The following is a 25,844-nucleotide window of genomic DNA, read 5'->3' as shown; positions in this document are numbered from 1 at the left end:
CAAAGCGGAAGCGCGCAACATGAATAAGTCAGCAGCGTCGTGTACCGCACCGGCTTTTGTCGACGGAAAAAAAAGAAATAAAAAAAAAAAAGAAACCACTTAAGTCTTCGTTTTGCACGATGGTGCAAAAGTATGAGATGACCGAGAAAAAAGAAAAATCGCAGCGATAGGCGGATAACGTTGCCGGTCCAATAACAACACACATCTCAAGACAATGATTTTTATATAAGAATATAAAAATGTTATTGTAGTCAGAGAGCTGTTCTGCATCAAATATGTTGAGTTAATTATAAGCTGTTATGCATTCGAATGAGAGACATTGTCCAAATAATCATCTAGATAACACATTATTCGAGTAAAAGTTATTCGAATAACTTTTTCAAATTTAATAATTATTCGAATAATTTTCAAAATAACTAATTCGAATCAATTGTAAACAAATTTAATCGAATAATTTTCAAATTAATTAAATAGAATCAATTTTAAACAAATTATTCGAATAACTTTCAAATTAGTTTAATCGAATCAATTGTAAACAAATTATGCGAATATTTTTTGTAACTCTTATTCGAATAAGAATTTGCAAAACTGAAGTATATTTGTTTGGTTTACAATCGGATTGTCTTATAACATGTATCATACCGGTCGTCAACGTGAATGTGACTATATAATAATAATAATACCTAATAATATGTAAAACATGCCGACCGAGAGAAATAGACGGAAACAGAGAGAGGCGGCGTTAAACAATCTAATAAATAATAATAAGTCCTAACGAATTGGACAGTTGCCTTATGTGCTCTTCTTCTCCCTCGCCGACGAGGTTCACCGACTGACTGATACACACACTGCCGGTATTATTATTATTATTATTATTGTATTTTAAGTACTGGACCGTTGCCACGTTTTCGCACTTTGTCTTAATGTCGACCACTGTTTTTTTCTTCTTCTTTTAACCGTGTATTTTTCTCTAGTCTCGTACCCCTTCTTCTGGGGAAGCAAACAAAACATGATGATTTACTTCCGTCGTCGTCGTCGTTTACTCTACATTTTTCCGGTCGGTTTGCCATCTAATTTTTGTATATTTTATTTAAAAAAAAGTGTCTTTACATTCTATACAATGGAGACGACGGTTACACACATGGCACACCGAGAGATGCGATTATATCCGAATCATTATTTTGCACGGAAGTAGTTTGTTAGAGTGATTTTTTTTTTTTTTTGGCAAATTTTTATTTTTGCCAACGAGTGGGCGACCGACGGGTAGCAGCAGCACAGTTACACACTATAGTCTGCGGTTATAATAATCGAATGATTCATAACACTATAATATAGTTGTTGCCTGTGCGTAGATGGAAACCAACACGTGTTTCCGGAAGCCGGAACAAGGGGCGAGAGGGTTGACACTGTTGTTATTTTATTAGCACATGTCGACATTTTTTTGCTGCCACTCAATTTTTTTTTCCCCATTCGCATTTCGCACAGGATGCTGCACGCTGGTTTATTTTTTATAATATTAGAATAGCTATATTAATTATAAAAAAATGCGTCATCGAGGTTCGGCTAATTAAAACAATCTGACGGTATAAAATATACGATGCTGGGTTTTATTCTTGTCATACATCAAGTCATAAGTTTAAGGCGCGTAGAATACAATTAGTGTATTTAATCATACTATAATATTGTTTGTCCGACAGAATCAGTTCAATCACCTGAAGGGATTGCCCGGCCTAACGCATCCTCAGTCGCTTTTCTTCTTGCCACTGTTGGATCAGATCCGCGGTTTGTCTCAAGGCGGTCAGCAACAGCATCAAACGTCCACCACGACGGCCTCGACCAACTGCAACGTGAGTACATCTTAATATAAAGATACACTTATTATATTATATATATATAAAATCCTAGTCAGTCCCAAGTACGGGAATTGCCTATACCAATTGTCTCCTTAAGGTAAATAGTGGCCGTATGACGTGTGTAGCACATATTAAGAGGATGATCGTTTTTTTTTTCTGTTAACAGCTATACAATGGTGTTATTTATAAGCATTATATATCTTATCTGGTCTTGCCGGAGTAGTTTATTTTTACACTGCGACTGTATTTTAATACCGATTAAAACGGGACGGTACAAGTGGTCGATAATAGTATAATACTAAACAATACCATGAGTAATAATAATAATCATCATTTCGCGTACGAGTGGCTCGAAACCCTATTGTTTGTCGTTCAAGTGCACGTTTTATTGGTTCGGTGTTGTTTGTAGCATAACTTTGACATTTTTCGCGAGGGAGGTTCTTCAGAAAATATATCAATTCTCAATAACACTTGTGATAGCGAAACACTTGATATCAATAAAATACAAATATCTTATACACTATGGACCGCGAATATTCGGTTTCTTTATACAGATAACGCCAATGCACAGCAACAGCTCGGTGTCGAAGCCATAAGTTTGATTTCTTGCAGCAAGTCATATGTGATCAAATCTTGTGGACCGGTTCGCTATGAGAACTCCCTGCATTCAATTGCATTCATGGATTTTCATCAATCCAGTGAATTCATTCCTCAACTAGGATAGGGTTTATCGAATTCCTCGATACTGATAGTCAATATCGAAACTCAACCTAACCAAATCTAATCTAAAACAAACCTAGTTTGTGAATTTCATGACGCTTTTAAGGCAAATTGATCATCTCAAAAGCATATTCTTTGCTAAAATTTGTGTACAATCCATACCTATTGACTCCAGTAGTGTCTCCACTAGTTCTAAAGTTGCTTGTAACTTTTTGGTGACAATCTGGCCTGGAGTTTCTCTTATACGACCGGATTTTAATGTGTTTTTTTTTTCATCTATCTTCCGACAGACTATACCGACGCCAGTATGGCCCAATGCCAGACCACCGTCCTCGTCTTCGGCCAGCCCGTGTTCCATGCAACAGGAATCGTCGGTGGTGTCACAACAGCAGCAACAAAATGCAACAGCGTCGGACCCGGACACTCCCTTGAACTTGACCAAACGTAAATCGCCCACCCCACAGCCTTCGCAGCACCATCAACAGCACCAGCACCACCATCAGCAGCAGCAACAACAGCAGCAGTTGGCTTCCAATATGTTTCCACCCAGAAGTACACCGCCCATGAGTTGGAACTCGACGTCGCCATCGGCCACTACCCCGGGGTCTGCCAATAGGCGATCCGGGTCGGGCCAGGGTCTGGTCAGTCCACCGGCCGCTGCCACTCCTAAGCTTCTGCCTCCACCGATTCCAGTGCCCAGAGGCTTTATGCCGTACGCCGGCATACCACCGCATTCTTCTGGTAAGCCTATGTTAAATGCAACTCCGCAATGTCAATAGTTAGTCCCAAAATACAGTGACAGTTAGCTTGTAGCAGTTCAAAACGTATTATTAAGACTTTTGTCAAAGTTTGACATGTCCTATTCTTTGTTGATTCATCGGTTTACTGTAGTTTTATGTGTGGACATATTTGCTCGAGCACTGGAAATCCTCATTTAACTCTCATTGCGTTTTTTTGTTTAGCTGGTAAACTCAGCTTATCTCCCGGCAAAGACGGAGACAAGATGTCTCCGTACTCGGGACTTCAGCTGTATTCGTCACATCCACCTCAGCTTCACCGGGACGAACATTCCGAAAGCATGGATCTGCGTAAGCACCGTTTTTTAGTCTTAGTCTTATCTCATGACATCCGATAGAAGAAATGATGAAAATTTAATTTGTGTTTGTTCAATTTTTACAGCCTGGGGACCCAGCGATCCGAACTTTAAACTTGCCGACGACACTAGCGATAGAGGTGAGTTTCGGATACAAACTCCGAAGGGTTTGTCGTGTTTGTTGATTTCCAATCGTAGCACGGTAGTGTTCTAATGGCGTTTTCCGTACAACAGGTAGAATGATTCGGCAGCAAAAGAAAGACGGCGAACACATCAAGAGACCGATGAACGCGTTCATGGTGTGGGCCAAAGACGAAAGGAGAAAGATCTTGAAAGCCTGCCCGGACATGCACAACTCTAACATTTCCAAAATACTAGGTAAGCATATTATCATAAGTCGATATTTATTAAACGGCTGTTGTACTTCGTCTATGGCTAATAAAGGATTATTGATAAGAATATAGTGATAAGAAACAGATGATAAAGGATCAGTGATAAGAGACAGCTGATAATATATCTTAACAACAGCCATACACAGATATACGTAATAAACTAGATTGTTACTAGTGATAAGAATTATTGAAGTCGACGTCGCGGCCATTTTTGTGGGATTTATGTGTGTATCAACCACAGATATATATAATAAACTAGATTGCTAACTAGCAATAAGAATTGAAGCCGACGGTCCGCCATTCTGGTGGGATTTATGTGTGTTATCAATGCATATTCTATATTTGTCCTATATATGTTCTATATATATTATTATATCAATATTATATATATATCTGTGATTGTTATAAACATATATTATTCTCGCGTGATAAGGTTCTAATTCCCACCAAGATGGCGCGTAAAGTGGCTGCTTCAATCTTCTCTACTGGTGGCATGTACGGTTAGCAATCTAGTTTGTTATATATATATATATCCTATGGTACCAACTTAACTGTAATTCCCACAAAGACTGTGGGAAACGGTGACCCCGATTATCTAGTTTATTATGTGTACATACATATGTGGATCCAGATACAGGTACGAGACGGCTAATAATATCTCCTAATGAGAGCCGGATGTGATATGAGATAAGAGATAAAAGACATCTGATAACACCTTCCGATAAGATAATAGTGATAAAGAGCAACTGATAATGGCTGTCCTGATAAGAGACGATTAAATTTCGATCGACTGTGGGTTAGTAACAAGGATAGGTCAGGGAGAGGGGAGCAGGAAAACGTATCCGCGATCGTATATGATTTTCAACTTATACACGGGTCATTTAATTATCAACAGGTGCCCGGTGGAAAGCCATGACCAACGCGGACAAGCAGCCGTACTACGAGGAACAGTCGAGGCTGTCGAAGCTGCACATGGAGAAACACCCGGACTACAGGTACCGGCCGCGGCCCAAGCGCACGTGCATCGTGGACGGCAAGAAGATGCGGATATCCGAGTACAAGACGCTGATGCGACAGCGCCGGAACGAGATGCGGCAGCTGTGGTACAGGGGAGAGGGCGCGGGCCCCTCGGGATCCGGCGACGTGGCCGGCACCAGCTTCGGCTATCCCCCGGACGGGTCCATATCGCCTTCGGACATGATGTACTCGCCGGCCAATTCGCCGTCGTTTGGCGAGAACAGCCACGACGAAGATTGAACGCCGTCAGTCGGTCGGAGAGAGTCACTTAATACTTAATACAAATCGTTGGTCCCCGTCCCCCCCCCCCCGCGCCCCGCCTCAGTTGTACTGTGTTCGTGCGCGTGTCCGGCCGGAGAAAGACACGCGGTGCGCAGAAACCAAAACGCGACAGTCGCGCATGCGCACGCGCACACGGTTGTCACGCGTTTTGGTTTCTGCGCACGTCGCGGTGTCTTTCTCTCGTCGGACGCGGACTATAATCTATTGTCATTATTATTCGTTCGGAATAATAAGCTGCTGTTGTAAAACGCTCTTTTTATTATTATTATTATTATTATTTTTTTTTTTTTCGTTTCGTTATTTTGTTATTGATTATTTTATTTATTTGATTTTATATAATATAATATATTATAATTAGGGCCAGTACCACTAAGGGTTAAGCGACATATATATATATATAATTTTTTTTTTAGTAAAATCAAATATACATTTTTTGTTTTGTAATTATTATTATTCTGTAAATACCGCGTTCCAGTTTTTTTTTTTTTTTTTTTTATAGTAATTTCTAAGTGCATTATATATTTACATATTTACCTATATAATATATATGTGTGTCATCATACTGCGACACAAGCGCATCGTACTTATATATTATATACTTGGTACTAACAAACGAGTTATTATTATTATTATTATTTTATTTATATATATATATATATATATAATGTGTATTCCAAAACGACAAAAAACGTTTGTAGAAGTTAGTTAATAATTTTTTTTTTTTTTTGTGATAAAATAAATTACTTATCCGATAATATTAATCGAACGGCTACGATATGAATGTATACGATATTGACGTTATATATTGTTATATAAAATTATGATATCTTGTCAATCTTATTGTTTACTAATATATAATTAAAAAAAAAATGTATATCTATCGAGTGTAGTAGTAATCGTGGCTCGATTTTTAATATGCGACCACCACACGGGTCGGTGCCGATAAATAATAGTTATGTACAAGCGTGTCCGCAGGCCCTATGATCTCCGTTTTACTTTATTATGTTTTTTTTTTTAAATATCTCTCTTGTAATTATTAATGATAGACATTTGAAAATATAATATTGTAAAATAATAATAATTTATAATATATATATATTTATATTATAATTAAAACAATTTTAAAAACTATAGTAATTTTGAACAAATGTATAAAATTAAAAAAATATATATATAGTTATATTATTATTAAAAAAAAACAACTGTGGAAATAGTATAATATGTAACACGATTAGCTGGTAAAAATATTATGTGTATTGTTTTCTGTTTTCGATTCCACCGACTCGGTTTACCCGAATTTCATTGTATCGATTCGCCGTTTTTTTGTTGTTGTTTTCTCTCCCCCCCCCCCCAATCCCTCCTCCTCCTTTTGAAATAAAAGCCAGTTTTTTTTATAATATTATTAATATTGTATATTAATTAGGTAGGTGTGTAAATATATGTATTTTTTTTTATTAAGTATTATTACGATCAAATAAAAATGAAAAAAAAAAAAAATGTTTTATTTAAAAAAAAAGTCTGGTTTAATTATTAGTTATATTTTTATTTGTATATACTTTTTTTTTTTGTAAATTACACAATTAGTCCAATTGTTAAAAAAAAAAAAAACGAACAGGCGTGCATTTAAGCGCCATTCACTTAAATACCGATATAATTTATTATTATTCATATAGCTAATGATGTCAAAACGATATTTGTACAATTATTATATTACTATATACTTCATATTATGTGTGTATATATTTATATAAATCTCTCTATTGCTATATAAAATAATATAATATTATTATGTGTACGGAAGTATTTTTTTGTAATTCTGTGTGTGTGTTGTATTAGTGCGTGTATCCATTAGGTAGGTAGTTATTTATTTTTTCTTTTATTGTCTGAATTATAATAATTATACACAATTAATTATTCATTATATCATAAGTGTTAAAATAAACCGAATAAAAAATATAGAAAAAAAATATTATTAATTTTTGTGACTATTATTTTCGTCGATGCGTCAATTCATCGATGTCCGTTTTGCTGTAAAATCTAATAATTGTAAATAAGCCAGAACGGTTCAAAGAGTGTGAACAGTTAACACGGTTACTCAAAAATTTCAAAAGGTTATTCTGTTAAAAAAAAAAACAAAGATGACTTTTTAGCTTTTAATTTCAAAAGTAAACAAGCTGTGTTTTTCACTTAATCATTTATTTTGAGCGTAAAAAATAAATTCATACATCGCTGTTGTTACGTGCAAAAGTATAAAATGATTGTCAACAAAGCGCCTTCGACATCGTCTAAGAAGAAACGAGACTTGGCAGTTACAAAAAAAATAGCTACAACAATAATTGTAATTACAATAAAAAGCCGTTTTATGTCGACAATAAAAATAAAAAAATACATATTTTTATGTCATCTTTAATATTTCACATACTAAAGCTATAATATTATATTTTAAGACGATAACAAACAACGTGTTTAAAACAAAAATTTAGAATATAATTTAATGTCGAGTTAAATAAGAAAAATATATACTATAATATTATATTAACATTAAACGATACAAAATTATCATACTAAGTCTTTTGGGAGTTATTTAAAAAAAAAAAATAGTAAATACAATGTATGGCAACCGAAAAATATATAATATATGTATGTATATATAATATGTAAAAAATATTAATTATTTTTAAATAAAAAAATACTAATTTTGGTCACTTTAATCTTAATAATTTACTAATTATCACATATATACGGAAACCGAGTGAGTTTACCTCACTCCGCGGTAAAAATTTATACTTTCAAAATATTCGATGCGATTAAACGTGTAATAATAAAATATGGGATTTCTTATATAATTAAAAAATAATAAATGTCCTTAAGGTCTATGTTTTTCACAATTGAGCTATATAAAAATACATATATATATATATAAAATACTGATAAAAGTTCTCACATTTTCTCAAGTGAGAAATTCCGTTACCGACGGCCGCCTGGACGGCGATGCTTTTAGGGGTACGGTGGAATCTTGGCGTTGTCCTTGCGTGGGCAGGTCGAGAAGCGTGATCGGCGAAAACCTCACTCTGGCCGTAGACGTTGACGCTGAACTATCCCTGGCCGACATGTAACTGCTGTCGTCGCTAGTCAAACTGTCCGGCGGCGTTAGATTGGTCGGCGACACTGTGTACAAAGTATATCGTAACAACAATAATTATCGGTGACATATTTTGTTTTCAAGTTGTCCGTGTTATTAATATTTTGTCGACGCTCACCCGGGCTCGACGATCCGGCGTTGGTCTGACGACTGCCGTATAAGGTTTTCTTAAGGCTCGACCTCAGTCTCGACGGAGTACTGCTCGGCTAAACGATAATAAATACAACATATTCTTAACAATTCAAATAATTAATCAAAACAAAACGAACGCACTACTTCAAATGCATTAGTACTACTACGCGTGATAATAATACCTCTAACGTGTTTGGCCGTTCCAACCGTACACTAGGGGGGTTGTCCGGTGAGAAATAACTGGAATAATCACCGGCACGTCTCAAATACGGTAACGACAACGACGTGGCCGTCACGTTTGTCTGATAACATTCCTCGGGTTCCAATATGAACGTAGGATTTCTACCTCCGTATTTATACTGATGACGGCTTCCTGGTTGAAACGAATGTAAACCGCCACCGTCGTTGTGAGCACTGGGATTGTCGTAAGCGTACAATGTTCTTTTATCGTACTCATAACTGTGATCGTATCCTCTATCGTTCGATAACTGACGATATCCTTGAAATAACAAATTTTCAATTTTAACATTTCATCATCATAAACTTATGTCAAATAATAAAATATCAATAAACATACATATTAGGGTGTACCAAAAAAAAATTTGTTTTTTTTTGTTCTTCTCTTGACATTATGTTCCTTGGGGTAAAATAATATTTCCCTATTTTTTCAGATTTTTAAAATTATTTTTAGAGGTTACGCGAGCATCAATTTTCCAAAAAAAAAATGTTTTTCAGATTTTAATTTTTTTATGGTATAAATATAAATTTTAAACAAATGTTGCTTGTATACAAAATCATCATTAGAAAAAGAGGAATAAACCAATATTTTTTTTTTTTTACAAAAAAAACTACTATCCAACTAATTTAGGCCTTAGAATGTAAAATTTGCGAAAACATTGATACCTCTAATAGTACCCTAAAAATTTTTTATATTGGTATAAAATATTTTTAACTTATTCCTCATTTAGTTGCAAAGAATTTCGATATACTTACATAACACATTATTCTAACAATAAATCAGAAAAAAATTAATTTAAAAAAAAATCAAAAAAACAAGTTTTGAATATACATATATTTTTTTTTTATTATTATTACCCTCGGCAGCAAAGGCCATTATATTATTTATATATATATATATATATAATCATATTGATATAATAAATATACTTATATAATATATAATAGCTGACCGCTGTGCAATCATAATGCCAAAAGAGTGTATTATGAAGTCTTGTTTTTTTTGTTTTTATACAATTTACAATTTATGTATTTCTATATAAATATTTTTATTTTATTTTATAAAATAATATTGTTTTTTGTTAATTACTTGTAAAAACTATGAACTAAAAAATATATATATTTGTTAAGTAACAGTATTCAAACTTGTTTTTTGTTTTTTTTTTAATACATTTTTTTCTGATCTATTGTTAGAATAATGTGTTATGTAAGTATATCGGAATTCTTTGCAACTTAATGAGGAAAAAGTTAAAAATATTTTATACCCCTAAAAAAAATATTTTAGGGTACTATTAGGGTATATATATATCAATGTTTTCGCAAATTTCAAATTCTAAGGACTAAATTAGTTGGATAGTAGTTTTTTTTGTAAAAAAAAAAAACATACAGGTTTATTCCTCTTTTTCTAATGATGATTTTGTATACAAGCAACATTTGTTTAAAATTTATATTTATACCATAAAAAATTAAAAACTGAAAAACATTTTTTTTTAGAAAACTGATGCTTGCAACCTCTAAAATTAATTTTAAAAATCTGAAAAAAATAGGAAAATATTATTTTACTCCAAGGAGCATAATGTCAAGAGAAGAACAAAAAAAAACAAAAAAAAAAATTGTTTTGGTACACCCTAATATATATATATATATTATATTATTAAATATGATTTTTGTAAAACATAGTTTTACTCACTTGTGGGGGAAATGAAATCTGTCTTTTTAATATGATCGGTAAACGCTGGACAACGAGAAGCCTGAAACCAAATAACGTGTGAATGTATAAGACACAGGGAGAAATAAAATGCTTCATGCAAGAACAGAGACCCTGGGGTGAAAATTTGGGGGGGTTTTTTGCAAGCAAAGACACCTCTGTGCCGTTTCTTTCATGAAGCGATTCGACAACACTGTACATACATCGTTGTTATCGGTGCTAGCGGCGTTGTGTTTTTTTTTAGGCGAAGACCTGTGATGTTTTTTCCTCGATCGACTCGACCGATGTTGAGGACTATCGGTAAACCGTAACGGCTTGGCGTCCAAACTTTGCGACAGAGGTACACGGAAATGCCTGGTCGGTCCGTGATACGTGTTGTGTTTATGAGCTAAAATTGAAAAAAAAAAGAGCATATTTTATAATTGAAATACTAAATTGTTTTTACAATTAATATACTCCATTTAAAAAAAACATACAATGACTTCGGCTACGTTCATAATAATCGGTTGACGCTGGACACTGTGTCATACGGGATCCAGTGTCGGGCGGCCAATGGTCGGATACGTTGCGACTGCAACGAAACAAACGTTTACGATTAAATTCAATTTAATATAGCTACTAGTGTTGAAAATCAGTTTACCTCGAAGGCGGCGAAGAAACCGACGAGCGGGTCTTGATGTCAACGCCCAATACCAAGCTGGCCAACAGAGATCCGGCTTTGTGCAGCACGTTCTCCACGAGCGAAGTCTTGGTCGAAGCACTGGTCTTAGACGGTGTTCCCGTCGACTGTAATTCATCAGTTTCCGCACAATTGTTATTCCACAAAGTGTTGGTCGAATCGTCATTCACCCAATTGCCTGTCATCGGCGGTCCGTTGTACTCTACGAATGAAAAAAAAATATTTATTAATTAATATATACTTAATACTACTATATGGTAAGATGTGGTCAATAGTTGAGACGATACATTTTAAACGATATTTTTTTTTTTAAGTTTAAAATCCCTAGCCGGATTAATCGATGAAATTATTATTACCGGAGTAAAAGTGTGTTATTTGAAGAAAAAAAAAACTGTAACACATTTCTTATTAGAAGACTAATATATATATATAAGACTATCGCATACTCTCGAGTGTTAATTAAGTTAAATAAACAAAAAAAGTATATTACGTATTAGCCGTTTAATTAAAATACAGGTTTTAGGTGTACACCGACGTTATTAAATTGTTATTAAAAGTAAATTTCTATTTTCTACTCATGCTTAGAATTAATTTAATTTTTATGACTAAAAAGCCAACAAAATACACATGCACAAAAATCTACTAAGCTCAAATTAATGTAGTGTGATTAGGTCTAACTAAATTAGGATAGATTATAAAACAAAATTATATATGTCGTTACATACTTACCAAAAATCAACGAATGCGCAATTATCTAATTATATTATAATTTTATTAAAATTATTTTAAAAAATATCGTTTTCTAAACATTTTTACTCGCTCAACAGTTTTCTTTGTTTATTTGAATATTCCTAGTATAAATCAAACACAACGGCAATCTAAACAACAACTATAAATATGTATATATATTAAACACTAACCGTAGATAATTTGAACGCATTAAAAATTTAAATAATAAAAAAATGTATTCTTAATTCTAGAAAGAGAAAACACTATCATTTATATACTGTATATTAAGATATTATTTAGAATAAACAACACTAGTAAAAGTGAGAAAAATGTGTGTTCATAGCGGCACATATGCCTAACGTTTACGGTAAATTGGTACAAGTTAAAAAATAAAATAATATCAATAATAGTAATAATAATAATAATAGTAATAATAATAATAATAATAATAATAATAAAAATAAAATAATATAATAATAATAATAATAATTAAACAGCCATAGGCTTAAGTCTAAAGACATACAGAATAAACTTTCATGTAGCGTAGTAAATTGGAATGTGCGCTTTTTTTTTTTTAAACAAAAAATAATAATAAACAAATCAACAGTCAAGCGATGCTTTTCAAAGCACGTGAATAATAAGCTAAAAATTTTGTTGGGAAAAAAAATCGTAACAAATTCATAATTAAATGTATATTAATAATTAAATCTTTGAGAAATCATTAAATACCTTATTATAATACCAGAACCGTAGTTTTTTTTAATTTTTATATATATATATATATATATATATATATATATATATATGAAATATTTGTTTTATTATTTTTTTGTACTCCACCACCGAGAAATGATTTGTGTAATGTGGTTAAAAAGTTAAAAAATAGTATGTTTTTGGGATGCAAAAAAAAAATGATTATTATAGACTTATGGTCTCGTCGTCAGCATTGTCTTGGCCGTGGGTACCTATTTCTTGTAACGCGGCAAAGTTGGCACGCACAGACACCGGATGCTTTTCCAGGTCGGGCGCCGACCTGGACCAGCCCTTGTTGGTCGACGTAGCCGGCGATGACGGATACGACGGGCTACCGCATACGATGTGAACGCGTTCGCGTTGGTGGAACGTACTTGGACCCCATGTCTTGCCTTTGACTCCGTCGGCGGGCACTGCAAGCAATTCAGCACAAAAGGACACAAATGCAGATTATAGTTTTATACAACAAACATAATATTTCTCGACACCGACAACAATTATTATCGGAAAACAGATTTAACGAGAAATTTTGTTGGAAAAAATACACATAGAATAAAATCGACAAAGACTAGTATCGAACATAAAAAAAACAAACAATATATACATATAAGTATAACACATGTTCGAATACTATTGATAACGTCCGAATGAAATTCATATACAAATTAATTACAACAATCACAGATCACTTTATCGACCGTCACCTAAGTATACACGTAGTCCGGAACACATACATAACAGATGGATCATAATGAGCGTACCTTTCGACAGACGCGTCCAGACATACAGTCGACGGCCTACATGACAGTATATGTATGTGCATATCTTCGAAATCAAATAATTTAAAACAGCCGATTAATTTTCAATTGCGTTAATCGTACTTGCCAATCTTATCAACTACTCAGATTTATTTGCCAAATATTTAAAATTAAACTGTACCACCATCAGTTGCAAAAATTCAGTAAACCTGCAATATTGCAATACGTACAATTCAACATTAATGCGTTGACTTGTTGTCCGTTACATTTTTAGATCATATTATTGTAGTTAAATTTTACTGTGCAATATAAAGTATTAATTTAAAAAAAAAAAAAAATACTCATACACAGATGCGTTTTAATTAATTTGCAAAAAATACTACTAAAAGAAAAAAAAAATTATGTTTATTAACTATTATTTAATGACTACTGCTTAGGGATGGAGCTGAAAGCAGAATATTATATTATCCAGATACATTCAGTTTTTTAATTCATGTCCAATAATCATATAAAAAAATTATATTCAATTTACCAAAAGAAAAACGACACATCGGCTTGGATAAACGATGTTTGTTGTTTGGCAGCTGAAACCGGCCGATTTTTCTAGAGGACTGCCAATAAAAATTGTATATTTTTAATAGTATTCTCAAAGTTGAGATATGTTTATGTCTTATAAAATTAAAAATTCAGATAATTTTTCACTAATAAAATCTGCACGTTCTCATCACTTAAATGGTTTTGCTAAACACATTTGACGCATCTAGTATATTATAAAAAAAAAAAAAAAAACCCTATAAGCTATAACCATATAAACTATAATAGTGCAGTTTTTAATTTTATAAAAAAAAAAAACAAGTCAAATAAACGGTGCAAATTTTTTTTTAAAAATTGAACTCCTTCAAATCTATTATTACACCTTACTTCCATAAATAATTATTCCTAAAAAAGTTTAAAAATGCAATTAATACGAACAAGACATCCAAAGAAAAAAAGAAAAAATGTGTAAACCTACAAAACGCACTACGATACAGTTTTGATCTAAAACTAAAACGCAAAATATTCGGACCAACAACTCCTATAAATATTACTATTACTAATAAGTAACGACTTCAAACTACTCGTAATAAATATTATATAATAAGGTCATACAAAGCAAGAAGTTTGCTACTTACGAACAAAAGCTCTCAGTCTACGAGTGTTTGGAGACCCCGGCGGACTGTTAGGGCCAGAGGTATCGCAATTTTTTCTATCCCCAGTGTGTTGTACGGTTATTGTATGTCGAAAATCTAGTGGGCAAAAAAACAAGAAAAATAGCGATAAACAACAATACGACATTAATCTTTTTTTTTTCTTTAATTTAAACGTATTCAGAAGAAGGGTATTTACCAGACGGTGAGCTAATGGGCAATTGGTTTGATTTGGTTAACATTTTCAACAACCTGGATTGTTTAAAATGGCCTCGCCGTTTGTTCGGAGTCGGTATCGGTGAGGCCTGTTGCTGCTGCATAATAATATTCAATTCCCATTTAAGTAGTTCCATTTCGCGTGCCTCCAAGTCACGTTCTCTTTGTTTTAAGTGTTTTTCGGCGATTTGTTGCTGTACTTGAGCACGAGTCAATTCTTCCTCACGGCATCTCAGTTCCTAACGATAAGCCAGCAATAAATTAATACACAGTTCGAACGTTTTGACTATAGTTTTTACATCGACTTACTTCTTCTTTAGAATCAAAAGCCTTAATGAAAGCATTTAAAAAAAAAACACGTAATTTGATTTATTAAATTTAGCAAAGCGGTTAGTCGTAGTGATATTGTTTAAGTCAAACGTGTAATCAATTACCTTTTCTTTCATTCGCAAATCATTTAGTACTTCTTCGATTTCGACTTTCCACACGTCTTGTAATGTATGAAAAGACTCGTGAGGCGCTTGGGTAAAAGCCGAGTGTACAATATCGTCTAACGATTTTAGAATGTCTTCGAAACACGGTCTCCTGTGGGAGTCAGAATCCCAACAAGCTGAAAAAATAAAAATAAAAGCAAGTATATTGCATAAAAATGTTAAAATACACTGCGAGGGAAGAATACAACAACAAGCGGTCAAGGAACATACCTTCCATTAGTTCTCTAAAAGGTTGTGGACAAGTAGACGGTATCGGAAGTGTAAGTTTGTTAACCGCAACTCCATACGCCACAGCCAGTGCATCAATTCCTTTATAAGGTGTTTCGCCAGTAAGCAATTCCCAGAGTAAGACACCGTAACTAATGAAAAACGATGAAAAATTTTAAATAGGTTTTTAAAACATGTTCGATAAGAAGCACACCATTGAAAATAATAACAATGATATGTACGTATTTCTACTAAAATTTAATCTATCTAATTGAATACAAACAATGTGTGTTACAGTTTAACGAAATAATGATTCAAACTTACCTCCAGACATCGCTAGCTTTAGAAAAAGTTGACGTTTTTATAACTTCAGGAGCCATCCAAGCATATGTACCAGCAGCCGACATATTAGTTGTTTTATACACTTCTCTCGCCAGGCCGAAATCGGTGATTTTTAACGTTTTAAATTGAAAATCATTATTTTCAATCGGTTCGTTGAGTAGTACTGAAAATAAAAATAACACACTATGAAAATACTATCAAACTTATACAGATTTCTATGATGATGATTTTATGACAGAGTAGGTCTATACTATTTATATTTTTTTTATTGAACTGTAAAAATGGATACAAAATTTGTATTAAAACGTGCATGTATTTAATATATTGTGGTGCTACGACAGTAGATGATATTACGTTATCGATGGTTACACGACAAAAGGGTCTAAGCGACATTTTTCGTAGTTTTCCCGAGAAAAACTGAATAAAACCTAATATTGTATAATATATTATTAACCAATCAATCCTAACAGTGTTGTTTAGACCGCCAAATCTATACTGTCTGAGCCGAAATTGGAAATTAAAGACACGAAACGTGAAAACAAAATTGTCCTCTAGACTCTATTGTTTGAGCAAAAAAAAGCATTTTACTGAAAACTCAAAATTTTAATTGTTAGTTAAAATGATGGCCACAGTTGTTTTTGCGCATGCGCATGAAGCCATGTCCTTTGACCCAAAGTGTCTCTTGTGGACCCTTTTGCCACGTAACCTATCGATAATCCAACTGTTGACTTGATAATCTTAAAACTAAGAAACAAATTACATGTTTATCTTCACCTTAGAAATATAATATAAAAATGTTAACAAAATTACATTCATTAGTATCATTAACAAAATGATTAAAATTGGCACAAATCAAACAAACACACACAAGAAGAATTTAAATAATTAAAAATAATAAGTATAAATGTTTAACGTTAAGTGAAACTTAAAAATAAAACAAAATTTCACTTAATGTTTAACATTTACAATGATTTTTATGTATTTAAATTTTTTTATGCATTTTTATATTATATTTTTTAGATAATAGATCGCTTAATTCTAATTTTAAATCTTACCATTTGATGATTTTAAATCTCGATGAATCAAAGATATTGGAGCACCATTATGTAGATAGTTCATTCCTCTAGCTATTTGAATAGCCCAATCAACCAACACGTCAGGCCGTATCTTTCTTCCCATTAATACACGATTCAACGAGCCTCCTCTTGCGTATTCCATAACTAAACATAAATTTGGCACTTGCAGGCATACGCCTAACATGGATACGATATTTTCATGTTCCAATAACCAAAAAAGATTAGCTTCGTGCTTGACATTCTTCACTGTTTCACTAATATCTTCATCAGGATCTTGACGGGCAGCTTTTACGGCGACTTCTTTGTTGTTCCAATAGCCACGATAAACTTTTCCAAAGCCACCAACCCCAATTACTTCCTCAAGTTCGAGTTCACTGAAGTCAATTTCAGTAATATGGACATTCTCAACGACAGTAGACACATTTTCCAGTATAATTTTTTCAGTCACAAAATTTGCTGGGAATATGCCTACCTTGGCACCTAGTTTACCTGTCCACCATCCTTCGTCCCCTGATATCTTAGCATCGGTTGAAAGTACTTCTACAATATCACCTCGTTTCAAGCTTAATTCGTCTTCACCTTGAGCTTCATAATTATAAATCGCCGTCCACAAGAGCCGATTAGCCGCTTGCTGTGGAACATATTTATTTGGATAAAATGAAGAGGTATTCACATACGTTGTGTTCGGGCTGTGAAATTTTGAACTTGACGGTGAGTAGGGGTTGCGTAAGTTAGTGTTGACAAAACCTGGGCCAAGGTGTTCCATGGACGCCAATGCCGGAGGCATTCGTTACAGTGGCTACCTAATTTCTATACCACTCTGACGGTGAAGCAGAACTTTAATCATTATTTGTTGTTCAACTTTGAACGCAAATTAAATCTAACACATTTTTATTGGCTTATCAGTGTGTGTACAATCACTCGAGTTCTCAAATTTTGTTGATGCTGCTGAAAAATAATTAACAAAAAAAAAATAGCTCTGATGAAAACACACTAGTATATTATTAAATACAAACTTACGAACGTGATTAGAAAATTTGAACACTTATAAAAAATATTTTAATTAATATTAAATAATTAAAATAATAAAAATAATTTATTTCGCTGTTCCGTTCTCGATAATTGTCATTAATCTCCGTCGCCATTTTGAATTTTAAAATCATGTTATCTCTTAAATAGGCCAAGGACGTTCTACAATACAATGCACTTACAACGTCTTTGGTCCACTTTCAAATTGAATTTTCGTTTGTTGTTGTTTTAAAAATTGATGGCAATTAAATATATTTTGTTTAAATCAATGTGGAATCAATCCGTCTCGGTTCAAATGTTGAACAACGATAATAATTGCAATTTTTTTAATTTATATATTATTTCATTTTGGTCAGGTACCGACTTGGAATTCTGTCTTCTGAAGTTAGTATCAACTATCAGTGGAAATGTGCGATATTAGGATAATAATATTATGTTTTCTGTGATTTGCCTAAAATCTCTAAAGTTATACGTCATAACTTGAAGAAAAACAATAACAGGATTATTGAAACCTTCGAGTATTATTCGACACTCGATTTGCTACAATTAATATATTTTTGAAGTATATTATTTGAAAAGATTTAATCAATTAATTGTTATGGACAACGCCGTCATCAAATCTTTAGATCCGTTTTATGAAGCTATACAAAATTTGCGAAAACATAATTATGAAAAATGCATTGAAAATTGTACCAATATATTATTGAAAAATCCCTACGATGAAGTGAGTATTGCTTCTGTATGTTATTTATGATTTAGTTAAACGGCCCTTTTCACAAATGACCTTGTATAAAATCTAGTTATTGTTCACAAAATCATTCTATAAAATTTCTATTATAATATGTTGTTTACTCGTATAATTGAACAAAACCAGTATTTCATTATACTAAGTAAATATTATAATAAACACTGCATTTCTACTCATCGACATCAAATTATACATATTTTATATTAAATTTACAAATTTTGTTATGAAACGAGCAATTTTATTTTAAAAAATTATGTAATTTATTTATTTAGTGGAAAAAATTCAAATGTGTTGAGTTTCTTTTTACAATTCGTGATTAAAACCTATTCTTAAAAGAGTAACAATAAATTCACATCATTATTGTCGTTACGAGTACAATTTTTATCTACTGATAGTTTCAAAATAAGCTACCTATTCATAATAAATTGATAATAATTTTATAACTCCACTCTTGTGTATAGGCTACTTGGGCTCTAAAAATGCGTGCCTTAACTGAGCAAGTATCTGTAGATGATATAGAAATGGAAGAAGAAGGAATCGCCGATTCCTATTTTAATTCTGACGCTATTGCTGAAAATGCTAGGGTCGGTACATCGCTGAGAACAGCGCCCAACACTAGTAATCAGAGGTAATAAATTATTTATAGACTATCAAGCAGTTACAGTTATTATTTAATCGTAATAATATCTATGTGTTTAGACCAAGAACAATGGGCGGTCGACCATTGAGTGGTGTAGTTCGCCCTTCTACTTCATCCGCTGCTGGAAAAGATTTACAAAAGGCCTTAAAAACCCCACGCACTGTTGGTACTTCGAGACCTCTGACTTCTCAATCGGCCAGAAATGTACGTCTTGGAACGGCATCCATTGTGTCTCAAACGGACGGGCCTTTCATCAATATATCACGTTTGAATTTTTCTAAATATGCGTCTGATAAGCAGTTATCGAAATTCCTATTCAACTATATATATTATCAACAAAACGACATTAGAAATGTAAGAATATTACGATATATAATAATTTTATAAAATAACATATAACAATAATATGATCTTCGTTGGTCGTATTCAGGCACTGGATTTTGCTGTGGTAGCGACAAAGTGCTCGAACTTTGAGGATCCTTGGTGGAAAGTACAATTAGGTAAATGTTATGTTGTTCTCGGTTTATTGAGGGACGGCGAATTACAATTTCGATCTGCATTACAACACGGGTCTAATATTGAACTGTTTTTGCGCCTATCGCGATTGTTTATTCGACTTGATCAACCTTTAAACTCTTTGGACATTTGTCAGCGAGCGTTAACTTGGTTTCCGCAGGAAGTTACTCTACTTATGGAAATGGCTCGGTATAATAAAAACTTGTCTCCTACTAAAAGCGTATTTGATTTTTCACACCACGTTTGGATAATGATCACCTTTACTTTTGATTAAATTACAAAACAAATAATTGTGTCGCTTTATTTTTTTGGAAATATTCACTGTTTATTAGAATCGCACTTGATATTAATGTTGTTATAAGTGCAATTTAGTTGAGCTCTTCACGTCATACCGTCACGAATTTTGTTTCCGTTTTAATATTATCGATTGTATTGTTTATGTAGTATAATAATATTTAAATTTCTTGAACTGAAATCATTGTTTTTTTTTGTTTGTAGAATATTCGAAGGATTAAATAATATACCAATGTCGGTGAAATACTACAGAGAAACCCTAGATTTAGATGCTACAGATATGGAGTCTATTGCTTGTATAGGACTACATCACTTTTATTCAGATCAACCCGAAGTGTCGCTGAGATATTATAGGTACTATATACCTACCATTTTATTTTTTACAAGTGTTGTCATATTTTTTTTAATGAAAATCTTTGCTGATTTTAGGAGATTGCTTCAAATGGGGTTGTACAACGCCGAACTGTTTAACAACTTGGGCCTGTGTTCTTTTTACGCTCAACAATTTGATGTGGTCATTGTATGCTTTGAAAACGCTCTGAGACTTGCGTCCGACGACGAGGCAGCAGACGTGTGGTACAATATTAGTCACATAGCCATAGTGCGTATATCCGATTTATCCGATTTCACATCACGTAAATTGCAAATCTTATCGGTGCACTATTATTATTATAGGGGTTTGGAGATTTGGACGTAGCCGAACACAGTTTGCATTTGGCGTTGTCCGTGAATAGCTCTCACGCTGCAGCTCTCAACAACCTCGCCGTGCTGCAGTGGCAAAAAAACGACACATCCAAAACCGAATCGCTGTTGAGCTCGGCCATAGCAGCCGAAGACCATCTTTACGAACCGTACTATAACAAAGCCTTGCTGGCCGAAGAGGTATTAAATAGCATTCATTCGATTTCTTCTTAAAAAAAAAACTTATTACGTACGAAATTAACGATGATGGTAGACAATAGTGTTACGAAGAAGTTATAACGAGATACGATCGCTATTTAAAATAATGGTAATTTTCAGGAAGGTGATCACCAATCGAGTTACGCCATGGTGAAGAAATCGCTGGAAATATACCCCGACCACTACAACTCCAGAGAAATTTTGAATCGGTTGAAAAAATATTTTTCTAGTTTTTAATGCAACGTCATATTATATTATGTAATTTATTTTTTATATATGATTTATATTATAGTAACTTAAGTGTACTAATTATTGCTCTGTTTAAATCATGTTGTTAACTCGGAACACATATTATTATGATGAAATGCAATACAGCCGTTTTATTATAATATAATATTTAATAATATGTATATTTTACAAAAGGCACAAAATCACCCATTCCCAACTCCCACATCGGCTGAAATATTCATACGCATTGTGTGTTAAATTGTAATTTTTTGTAAAATAAATATATTTAGATTTTTTTGTACTTGACACAAAACAAGAAAACTTTAATAAATCGTATCGATTTAATGAGAAAAATTTTAATTGTTGTGGATCAAAACTATTTAAACGATATTTATGTCCGAGATGGATTATAACTGTTTTAATATTAATTTTGAAATTATCTATTGGAGAATGATTTTTATTATTATTAATTTGTCAGGTGCCGAGACGATCGATTAAAATCCAATGTTGATTCCCTTTTTGGCCGCTACTGGAAGAAATTCTCCTTGCAAGTACGGATTGAAAGCCTTAATCAACACAAACAATCATTGCGTTATTATATTTTTCTACATAGCGGTTACGGTTTATATTGTGTATAATGTGTACGGTGGTTTTATCGTTTTAACTCACCTTTTTCACGTGGAATTTTTTCGCTACCAAATTTTTATGTTCGTCTTCCACCTTTGGGGGGAAAATTAAAAACAAAATTAATTTGTTTATTAACATTACAAGACATTGGCCAATGTTATTATTACTTGAAACTTCCTAACCAATTCGTCTACGTCCAAATTGTTTTTGTTGGCTGCGTTTGACTTCCCGCAATCGAACATGTGTTCCGAATCGCACATGCATTCCTGTGATTCCTGATAGTCACGGCTAAAGGCCGCTGTATTTTCAAAGTCGGTTATGCAACCGTCTTCCTCTGCAAAAGCAACGTGTAATATGTTTTTCATCGATAAATAAATCTTTCAAAAAAAAATCCAGAACGGTGGGTGGGGGAGGGGATCCCAGATCTATATTATTGTGTATTACTTAGAATTAATGTTTTTTTCAAAAATATGTATTTTTAAAAGTATGGGGGGGGGGAAAGCGCTATTTATTAAGGGGCAAAAATTAGGCAATATTTGACCGAAAATTCATCCGGTAGAGGTTTTTTTTTTAAATATTAGCCGACTAATTTAAAGGTGGAAAAAACATTTGAGTTTTTCTAGCTATAAAGGTTACATTTTTTAGATATCCCCTGATTCATGCTTTAGTCATTTTTTTTTTTTTTGGTGTTTCTATCTAATCATAACGGGAAGGGATGAGTTTGTTTAATTTTTGGCGCACCAATGTGCTAAGGTTGCTAGTAAACATATCAAGTTTCTGGCTAATATTTTAGTGTTTTCTTAATATCTGGCCTGAAAAAATCCACAGGAATACGACCTCTTAAATTATTGAATTTATTTTTAGTTATAGACGGACCGTTGTGAATCATAGAGTAATAATATAAAGAGATGAAGTAACATAATATGCTAGCTTGTATGCAAGAGCGAAGTAAAAAGTAGGACTAAAACCAGTATGACCACATAAAGGGCCACATCAATTCTTTATTGTCGAACAAATAAAACAACTAGGCATTGTTGTTAATTAATACAAATAAATAGCTAAAACTTATATAGAAATTAATAATATTAAATTCAATATTTTTTATCGAATTTAAAAACAATATTTTTTTTCGAAATACTGTTATCATTGATATCTTATCACCACAACATATTGAACGATAATTATTTTCTTCTATCTTGGGCAGCCTGACCTTAGTCCTACTTTTTGCAACACATTAAAAGAACTACTGTAGCAGCCACCCCCCGTTGTGAATACAACATATATGCCCCCAACGCCATTGCCACCCCCAACCCCATCTCTTATCTCTTATCAGATAAGAGCGTATCAAATTTTCCGTTATTAACACTTGTCTGGGTTATGTGTGCCAGAGCTAAGACGTGAAAAATATGTCAAATAATACAACCGGTACCTGTATAACCTACTGGACATGGATTGGGCGGGTTACAGTATGCAGGCAACGTGGAATCTGTCTTGACTTCGTTCCTGTTCTTAATCGGGTTGTCGGGGTTCAAGGTCTGAACTCCTTCGCCCGCGCCGCCTGAAATTTGAAAAAACACCTAGTCAGGTACCATCAAATAGGTATATGTTTACAAAAAAAATTGTCGTTCCACTCACCGCTAACGTAGTGAGCTCCCCACAAAGAACTGTGTTGTAAGTATTCGTTGTCCCGGATCGAAGGCACAATGTTGGTGTCGTCGACTTCGTCTTCTTCGTAGTCTGCGGTGTGCAAAGGGCCTTGTTCCTCCGTTGTCTTCATCCGGCCGAACTGAACGTATTTGTTGTCTATTTCCGATTTGGCGATGTCTTTTTCTAATTGGTCAATGACGTTTTCCAGCAGTTTAGTTCGCATGTACTCAGAGTCCTGAAAACAAAAAAAAAAAAACAAAAAAGATGACGTAGGTTACTCCACGTTATACACGTCATTACTATTAATTGTTGAATTTTCATAATTAAAACAGTATTACTTGAAAAAAAACATTTTGAGTTTCAATAACGTTCATTTACTTTTCAATTTTCAAAACGACAAAAAAATTCAAATTTAACTGATATTCGAGCTAAGCCCCCTCCCCCCTAGGTACACCACTGAGCCTGAGGCTGTAAAAAAAAATATAATCATTAAACTTTTCACGATTACAATTGTAATGATAACAATTATTACTTGATTACAGACGTAATCATACCTATACATGATTATGATTATGATTATGATTACATTAATCTGACACTATGATTATTGATTGCAATTATTTATCGTAATCATTAATCAGATTACAATTTGCCCAACATTGACGCTGAAAGTGATCACTTTCAAAGTGTCCATTTTTCCTTAACATAAAAAAAAGGTTGACTGTACATTTTTTGAGAAAATTGTATAAATAGAGCTCCATTCTAGATCTATTTTCAGACCTCAAGAGTCCTAAAACTATACAAAAAAAAAAAAGCGAAACAAAGAAAAAGTTTCCACCCCATAGCTGCTGGTAGGTATTATACAGAATAACCCTGTGAGAATAGCCCTTCCCCTCACCCATACATTATTTCCAGATACGCGCCTGGTAGTGTCGTTATATAGATGTACAATTTTGGTACAAAATGGGCTAAGACGCATATGCTTAGACTTGACCTCTGACAAAAATGAGAGTTTGTTAAGTTTCAGAAGATTTGATTTAGTTTTTTTTTAAGGTGAGAAAAAGTAAAAACGACATTTTCCGGTCCAAATTTATAACCATAATAAACAAACAAACATGTCAATTGATATCTTATTAATTACACTATTTGATTGCCTTTACTCGTTCGAATGGACAGTTTTTCTCCTTCAGTGACGATATTGAGAAGAGTAAATTTACACTGACCACCGACTTGAGTCAAATTCTCTCAAATTCTCTCTCACTTTCTCATAATCTATTGGTTTACTCACTTTTGTACTTGCGGAGAACTTGCCATACGCGATGACGCAGACGGGCACCAATGTTATACACAGTACTGTAATAACGTTCGTCGCCATAATAGTGAAGTTTTTCGTAAGCCTGCGGTGCACAACAAACAATAGAAAAATACATATTAAACAATTGGTAATATCATCGAGTCCGAACAACGCGGGTAAGTATAATACACGCCCATATGGGGGTCGGTTATCATATATTATTTTGACGAGTACACAATACACACATAGCTGTTGTCATATTGTTGTACAAAGCCCCGACGTGGGTTTGTACGTACACGGCGGTTTTGTTTCACTTTGCAGACGTTTTTTTTATTTTCTCGACAAACCCGCGTTTATAAATAATTATTCTCATTAATTACCTTTTTGTATGATATGACCCGCATAAATGGCCTGTGTCCACTGCACTCCACAGGTAGACGACGACGACGACGACGACGGCGATGTGGTCGCCAGTGGGGGCGCCGATATCGCCGTGGTCGATCAATAGGCGTGTTGCGGTGTACGCGAACCCGAGTGGAAAAAGGGCCACGCGACGGGTACGATTGGACGGCGCGGGGTACGCGCGCAAGCGCTTCGGCCAAAGTGCCAAAAAGCGCCACCGCAGGATTCACCCCTACGACCAGGCCTATACTGTTACCAAAAAAGGGGTGAAAAATTTAAAGTTTACATTTTTCATATATAATCTTTTATATTGTAAGTTTTTTTGTAATTTAAATTTGGTTCAATATAATTAGTGTGTGACATACATTTCACAATACTCAATGGCTTTATTGAACGGCCTATTGATTTATTTTAAGCATATTTTTCTCAATTCCATTGATTTTTGTGACGACACTCGATATTACTGTGTAAATTATTTCAATTCAATTATGACCACTAGAAA

General features: G+C 33.6%; 4 protein-coding genes across 8 annotated transcripts in view; 2 read left to right on the top strand and 2 right to left on the bottom strand.

The window, feature by feature from the left end:
• LOC126841507 (transcription factor Sox-6) overlaps positions 1–5,829 on the top strand; it is a 32,386-nt gene extending 26,557 nt beyond the window's left edge. Inside the window, exons 3-8 of the mRNA XM_050578050.1 lie at positions 1,698–1,847; positions 2,864–3,314; positions 3,536–3,661; positions 3,753–3,806; positions 3,901–4,044; positions 4,954–5,829. Of these exons, the coding sequence (XP_050434007.1) occupies positions 1,698–1,847; positions 2,864–3,314; positions 3,536–3,661; positions 3,753–3,806; positions 3,901–4,044; positions 4,954–5,315 (1,287 nt within the window). The 3' untranslated portion in view covers positions 5,316–5,829. The remainder of the gene's footprint in view (positions 1–1,697; positions 1,848–2,863; positions 3,315–3,535; positions 3,662–3,752; positions 3,807–3,900; positions 4,045–4,953) is intronic.
• A 1,698-nt stretch (positions 5,830–7,527) lies between these two features.
• Positions 7,528–18,157, bottom strand: LOC126841495 (mitogen-activated protein kinase kinase kinase 10). 4 transcript variants are annotated; one of them, XM_050578007.1, is made up of 16 exons: positions 18,038–18,157; positions 16,997–17,962; positions 15,924–16,104; positions 15,603–15,751; positions 15,333–15,508; positions 15,208–15,228; positions 14,882–15,137; positions 14,668–14,781; positions 12,950–13,150; positions 11,217–11,457; positions 11,053–11,147; positions 10,780–10,964; positions 10,559–10,619; positions 8,814–9,130; positions 8,618–8,705; positions 7,528–8,525 (listed from the first exon to the last, which is right to left on the bottom strand). In XM_050578007.1, the coding sequence occupies exons 2-16, from the start codon at positions 17,802–17,804 to the stop codon at positions 8,308–8,310; spliced, it is 3,111 nt and encodes a 1,036-aa protein (XP_050433964.1). In that variant the 5' UTR covers positions 17,805–17,962; positions 18,038–18,157; the 3' UTR covers positions 7,528–8,307. The 4 variants fall into 4 exon arrangements, with proteins under 4 accessions (XP_050433964.1, XP_050433963.1, XP_050433961.1 ...); XM_050578006.1 differs by having other exon boundaries at positions 16,997–17,965; positions 18,038–18,155; XM_050578004.1 differs by lacking the exon at positions 18,038–18,157 and having other exon boundaries at positions 16,997–18,027.
• Positions 18,158–18,486: 329 nt separating this feature from the next.
• Positions 18,487–21,717, top strand: LOC126841502 (tetratricopeptide repeat protein 8). Its single transcript, XM_050578043.1, has 8 exons — positions 18,487–18,770; positions 19,256–19,422; positions 19,494–19,788; positions 19,865–20,139; positions 20,449–20,598; positions 20,674–20,845; positions 20,920–21,126; positions 21,265–21,717. Exons 1-8 carry the CDS (start codon positions 18,645–18,647, stop codon positions 21,379–21,381), a joined length of 1,509 nt encoding a protein of 502 aa, XP_050434000.1. The 5' UTR covers positions 18,487–18,644; the 3' UTR covers positions 21,382–21,717.
• Positions 21,695–25,455, bottom strand: LOC126841503 (neuroendocrine protein 7B2). Of its 2 annotated transcripts, none has more exons than XM_050578045.1 (7): positions 25,321–25,455; positions 24,935–25,043; positions 23,635–23,881; positions 23,429–23,557; positions 22,167–22,333; positions 22,042–22,092; positions 21,695–21,938 (listed from the first exon to the last, which is right to left on the bottom strand). In XM_050578045.1, the coding sequence occupies exons 2-7, from the start codon at positions 25,019–25,021 to the stop codon at positions 21,867–21,869; spliced, it is 753 nt and encodes a 250-aa protein (XP_050434002.1). In that variant the 5' UTR covers positions 25,022–25,043; positions 25,321–25,455; the 3' UTR covers positions 21,695–21,866. The 2 variants fall into 2 exon arrangements, with proteins under 2 accessions (XP_050434002.1, XP_050434001.1); XM_050578044.1 differs by having other exon boundaries at positions 22,182–22,333; positions 25,321–25,430.
• Between the last annotated feature and the right edge of the window lie 389 nt (positions 25,456–25,844).

This window comes from Adelges cooleyi, unplaced genomic scaffold, assembly GCF_023614345.1.
Source record: "Adelges cooleyi isolate 19-005CV unplaced genomic scaffold, UGA_ACOO_1.1 ACOO_flye_CR_arks_rails_tigmint_CR_PRNA_384, whole genome shotgun sequence".
Taxonomy (NCBI): Eukaryota; Metazoa; Arthropoda; class Insecta; order Hemiptera; family Adelgidae; genus Adelges; species Adelges cooleyi.
This window is presented reverse-complemented; position numbering and strand designations above follow the sequence as displayed.

Coding starts and splice junctions, on each gene's coding strand:
- LOC126841503 (XM_050578045.1), bottom strand. CDS start 25,021: ATGGCGACGAACGTTATTACAGTACTGTGTATAACATTGGTGCCCGTC. Junction 22,334..23,428: donor ATGTCCAGTAGGTTATACAG/GTACCGGTTGTA, acceptor TTGCTTTTGCAG/AGGAAGACGGTTGCATAACC. Junction 22,093..22,166: donor AATTGGTTAGGAAGTTTCAA/GTAATAATAACA, acceptor TTCCCCCCAAAG/GTGGAAGACGAACATAAAAA.
- LOC126841502 (XM_050578043.1), top strand. CDS start 18,645: ATGGACAACGCCGTCATCAAATCTTTAGATCCGTTTTATGAAGCTATA. Junction 20,140..20,448: donor CTACTTATGGAAATGGCTCG/GTATAATAAAAA, acceptor TTTTGTTTGTAG/AATATTCGAAGGATTAAATA. Junction 20,846..20,919: donor ATATTAGTCACATAGCCATA/GTGCGTATATCC, acceptor TTATTATTATAG/GGGTTTGGAGATTTGGACGT.
- LOC126841495 (XM_050578007.1), bottom strand. CDS start 17,804: ATGCCTCCGGCATTGGCGTCCATGGAACACCTTGGCCCAGGTTTTGTC. Junction 15,229..15,332: donor ATTTGCGAATGAAAGAAAAG/GTAATTGATTAC, acceptor GCTTTCATTAAG/GCTTTTGATTCTAAAGAAGA. Junction 15,138..15,207: donor CTTTTGATTCTAAAGAAGAA/GTAAGTCGATGT, acceptor GCTTATCGTTAG/GAACTGAGATGCCGTGAGGA.